This window comes from Aegilops tauschii, chromosome 6 (genome assembly GCF_002575655.3).
Source record: "Aegilops tauschii subsp. strangulata cultivar AL8/78 chromosome 6, Aet v6.0, whole genome shotgun sequence".
Lineage (NCBI taxonomy): Eukaryota > Viridiplantae > Streptophyta > Magnoliopsida > Poales > Poaceae > Aegilops > Aegilops tauschii.
Window position 1 is genome coordinate 129,740,462 of NC_053040.3, and position 5,308 is coordinate 129,745,769.

The 5,308-nt window shown below is 53.3% G+C and overlaps 1 protein-coding gene across 1 annotated transcript; it reads left to right on the forward strand.

Annotated features, from left to right (window-relative positions):
- Positions 1 to 1,652: 1,652 nt before the first annotated feature.
- Positions 1,653 to 3,098, forward strand: LOC109780726 (syntaxin-111). Its single transcript, XM_020339308.4, has one exon. The coding sequence runs from the start codon at positions 1,897 to 1,899 to the stop codon at positions 2,815 to 2,817; it is 921 nt and encodes a 306-aa protein (XP_020194897.1). The 5' UTR covers positions 1,653 to 1,896; the 3' UTR covers positions 2,818 to 3,098.
- Positions 3,099 to 5,308: the final 2,210 nt, after the last annotated feature.

The following is a 5,308-nucleotide window of genomic DNA, read 5'->3' on the forward strand; positions in this document are numbered from 1 at the left end:
CAAAGAATTACAAAACTGCTCTACTTGATCCCAATTGGGCCGCTGCCATGCAAGAAGAATATAATGCTTTACTTCAAAACAACACCTGGCAACTTGTTCCTCGTCCTCCCAATACAAATATTGTTTCTGGCAAATGGATTTTTCGCCAAAAGTTCCACTCCAATGGGAGCCTCTCACGATATAAAGCCAGGTGGGTTTGTCGTGGCTTTTCTCAGCAACAAGGAATTGATTACGAAGAAACCTTCTCTCCTGTTGTTAAACCTAGCACCATTCGCATCGTTCTTAGTGTTGCTGTCTCCTCTTCATGGCCCATTCACCAACTTGATGATAAAAATGCTTTCCTCCATGGTTCCCTTCAAGAAACTGTCTACTGCCAGCAACCTCTGGGTTTTGAAAATCCATCCTTTCCAACTCATGTATGTCTTCTTCAGAAATCTCTCTACGGTCTTAAACAGGCCCCACGAGCTTGGTTTCAACGCTTCTCCTCCTTCATTCAAACAATAGGCTTCACTCCATCTCTCTCCGACACCTCTCTTTTTGTGTATCATCAAACTTCTGACACTGCCTATTTACTTCTCTATGTAGATGATATCATTCTTACCGCCTCCTCTCAAAAGTTCTTAGATCATATTGTCTCTCTTCTTAGATCTGAATTTTCTATGACTGACCTAGGACTCCTTCATCATTTCTTAGGCATTGCTGTTGTTCGAGATTCCTCCAGCCTTTTTCTTTCCCAACGCCAGTATATTCTTGATCTTCTTAATCGTGCTGGTATGCTTGACTGTCAATCATCTCGCACTCCTGTCGATACTAGTTTTAAACTTTCGGCTACCGGTGAACCCTTTTCCGATCCTACTCTCTATCGTAGCCTAACAGGTGCTCTCCAATATCTCACCGTTACTCGTCCTGAAATCTCTTTTGCTGTTCAACAAGCATGTCTCTATATGCATGATCCCCGGGTTCCTCACTATAATCATGTTAAACGCATTCTTCGGTATTTAAAAGGAACTCTCAATCATGGTCTCCACCTCAATAATTCTTCTCCAAACTCGCTTACCGCATACTCTGATGCAGACTGGGCTGGTTGTCCTGACACTCGAAGGTCCACTTCCGGTTTTTGTGTTTTTCTTGATAACAATTTGATTTCTTGGTCTTCGAAAAGACAAGTTACAGTCTCACGTTCGTCGGCCGAGGCTGAGTATCGCGCTGTGGCACATGCCGTTGCAGATACAATCTGGATTCGGCAGTTACTCTCCGAGCTACACAGGCCTATTGAGCAGGCCACTATTGTCTACTGTGACAACATATCAGCAGTCTACATGACCAGCAATCCAGTTCAACACCGACACACAAAGCATATTGAGATTGATATTCATTTTGTTCGTGAAAAGGTTGCTCTTGGTCAGGTTCGGGTGCTTCATGTTCCCTCTACGGCTCAGTTTGCTGACATTTTCACCAAGGCACTGCCTACTAAGCCGTTTCAAGATATCTGTTTCAGTCTCAACGTCGTCGAGCCTGCCGTTGATACTGCGGGGGATGTTAGAGTAGTCATTATGGTATACGACTTCTAGTCCAAGTCAGTTTTGTACCCCTACCTCAAGTCGGTTTGTAATCTCTTATATACTCTTGTATGCCGCACCAAATCATCAATAAGCAACAGTTTTATTCAGCTTTCATAAATGCCGATGATGCAGCTGGTTGTTAAGTTGGCACTTGGCATACGTGCCCACTACTCGATCTGCCTGTCACCGTCGCCTTAATTAAAAGATGAAAGTTATGGTATCGCCACATCTTGGCTCTTGCAATGGAGTAGGAGATCTCATGGAGTAGTGGCATTTGACAACACCCCAGCCACCACCACCAATCTCCTTCGTCGGCGGGTCTGATTCAGCCAAGATGAACGATCTGATGAGCGACTCCTTCGTCGGCGCCGCTGCAGCAGCGGCCCAGGCCAAGAGGCAGCAGGACGGCGTGCCTGCCGCCGGCGCCGAGAAGCTGCAGGCGTTCTTGGCAGAGGCAGAGGCGGCCAAGAACGAGATGGCCGCGCTGCGCAACGAGCTTTCCCAGCTCCAGTCCGCGCACGAGGCTTCTAAGTCCCTCCTCCGCCCCGGCGCGCCCCGCGCCGCCACGCAGGCCGCGCTCGTCCGCCTCCTAGGCTCCGCCCGCCGCCTCCGCGCCCGCCTTGCATCCATGGACCGCCGCGCGCCGGCGCCCGCCGCCCACGCCACCCCGGGCCTCCGCGGCCGCCTCCATGACCTCACCGCCGGGGTCCAGACCCTCCGGCGTCAGGTCTCCGCCGAGCGCCGTGGCGACGCGGCCCGCTGCTACCTCGCCGCGGCCGGCGAGGCCCCCACCGAGGACCAGCTGGATCGGCTCGTCGCAAGCGGCGGAGCGGGCGCCAACGACGCCGACGAGGCGATGCGGGCGGCCATGCTGTCCTCCTCCGAGGCTGAGAAGGTGGAGGGTGGGCTCCTTGAGCTGCAGCAGCTGTTTCTCGACATGGCCGCGCTGGTCGAGTCCCAGGGCCCACTCTTGGACGACGTGGAGCGGCATGTCGCAGCGGCAGCGGAGGACGTCGGCGCGGCCGAGGGGGAGCTGCGAGAGGCCCAGCGGCTCCAGGGCGCCGCGCGGCGGAGGAGGATGTGGTTGGGCGGGGGGCTCGCGGCGCTGCTGCTGGTCGCCCTCGCCGTGGCGGCCGTCGTGGTGGCTCTCGCTCTGTCGCGGCGCAAGGGCGGCAGTGTGCAGCTCGCCGGTGCCGGTCTGTCTGGCTTGAGTGAATTTGCCAGTGTTGGTGTGTTTCGTTTTCTTGGGTTGTGAACTTGTGATGAGCCCCGCGCTCGGTCTTTTCGGTTTGCACGGTCCGGTCTTTCGATTTTTAAGAAAAAACGGTCTGAAATTATTTCGGTCTCCTCGGTTCTTCACTATCTGGTCTTCGGTCTCTTTTGAATGGTGTTCAGTCCCGACCAAACATACTAATTTTCATCCTACAATTTAGATTCATGTATATTCCACTACATATGTGGCAAGCACAAAACTTAGATTCATGTACATTACATTTTTTTTGAAAGATCTAGCTCGGCTAGCATTCATTCCATTAAGCAGAGAGAGGGCGGAAACAATTGTTGATCAAGTGATCATGGGGTGAAAAGAAGATTACAGGCCTGCACGTTCATGCAGGGGTGCTCATATACGCGATCTTTCACGGTACGCCCCTGAATGGGTGCTCCACGCATTTTGCTCCGGCGATCCTCCATTGCTCCATGTCCCGCCTGCAAGCTTCAGTGATGCTCCTCACGCTTGCTGTCTTTTCTCTGAATGTGCATGCATTGCGCTCGATCCAAATCTGCTAACATACAAGAGCCAGCAGCAATTTGGTCCCTCTGCGGGTGCTTGTGGAGGCGTGGTCGATGATTGAGGGAGTCCTGGATTAGGGGGTCCTCGGACAGCCGGACTATATCCTTTGGCCGGACTGTTGGACTATGAAGATACAAGATTGAAGACTTCGTCCCGTGTCCGGATGGGACTCTCCTTGGCGTGGAAGGCAAGCTTGGCAATACGGATATGTAGATCTCCTCCCATGTAACCGACTCTGTGTAACCCTAGCCCCCAACGGTGTCTATATAAACCGGAGGGTTTAGTCCGTAGGACAACAACAATCATACCATAGGCTAGCTTCTAGGGTTTAGCCTCTACGATCTCGTGGTAGATCAACTCTTGTAATACTCATATCATCAAGATCAATCAAACAGGAAGTAGGGTATTACCTCCATCGAGAGGGCCCGAACCCGGGTATACATCGTGTCCCCCGCCTCCTATTACCATCCGCCTTAGACGCACAGTTCGGGACCCCCTACCCGAGATCCGCCGGTTTTGACACCGACATTGGTGCTTTCATTGAGAGTTCCACTGTGCCGTCACCGTAAGGCTAGATGGCTCCTTCGATCATCGGCAACGATGCGATCCAGGGTGAGGTTTTCCTCCCCGGACAGATCTTCGTATTCGGCGGCTTCGTACTGCGGGCCAACTCGCTTGACCATCTGGAGCAGATCTATAGCTACGCCCCTGGCCATCAGGTCAGGTTTGGAAACTTGAACTACACTGCCGACATCCGCGGAGACTTGATCTTCGACGGATTCGAGCCCATGTCAGGTGTGCCGCCCAATCACGACGAGCATGATCTAGCTCTGCCGTCGGACAGTGTTCGGGAGATCACACCTGCAACCACTCCGGCCCTCAATCTGGAACAAATTGCGCCATCTGAGGACGGGTGGATGGACCCCGCCACGGAGGCCGCACACTTAGCGGCGATAGAGCCGAATACCGACCTCACCTCCTATGAGACCCGTGTTGCCGAACCGTTGGGTTCGTCTCCGGCCACGGACTCCGAGCCGCCTGCGTCCGTGCCCATCAAATCCGATTGGGCACCGATCATGGAGTTTACCTCCGCGGATATCTTTCAGCACTCGCCTTTTGGCAACGTACTAAACTCGTTGAAGTCTCTCTCCCTGTCAGGAGACCCTTGGCCGAACTATATCCGGCTAGAATTGGATGCGGACGACGAAGAAATTCGCGCCCCACCCACCACCCACTTAGTAGGCACTGTCGACGATTTAACCGACATGCTCGACTTCGGCTCCGAAGACATCGACGGTATGGACGACGATGCAGGAGACGAACAAGAACCACCGCCCACAGGGCGCTGGACTGCCACCTCATCGTATGATATATACATGGTGGACACCCCCAAAGAAGGTGATGGCGATAAGACAACGGAGGATAATCCCTCCGAGAAGCAATCCAAGCACCGACGTCAGCGGCGCCGCTCTAAGTCCCTCCATAGCAAAAGCAGCGATACCGGCACAAGAGACAATAACGCTCCAGATAGTGCCGAAGACGACGACAATCCCCTCCAGCCAGACCTCGAGCGGGAGGATGAACAAGCTAGCCCTCCGAAACAGGCAGCAAACGGAGAATCAGAGGATGTCAATTACATGCCTCTCTCCGAAGACGAAGTGAGCCTCGGCGACGAAGAATTTGTCGTGCCTGAGGATCCCGTCGAGCAGGAGCTCTTCAAGCGCCGGCTTATAGCCACAGCAAACAACCTGAAGAAAAAGCAACAACAGCTTCGAGCTGATCAAGATCTGCTAGCGGACAGATGGACTGAAGTCCTGGCAGCCGAGGAATACGAACTCGAGCGCCCAACCAAGAGTTACCCAAAGCGCAGTTTGCTACCTCAACTCGAGGAGAAAGCATTGAAACCTACATCACCAGCGTATGATGCGGCTGATCGGCCACCTCGTGGCCGAGA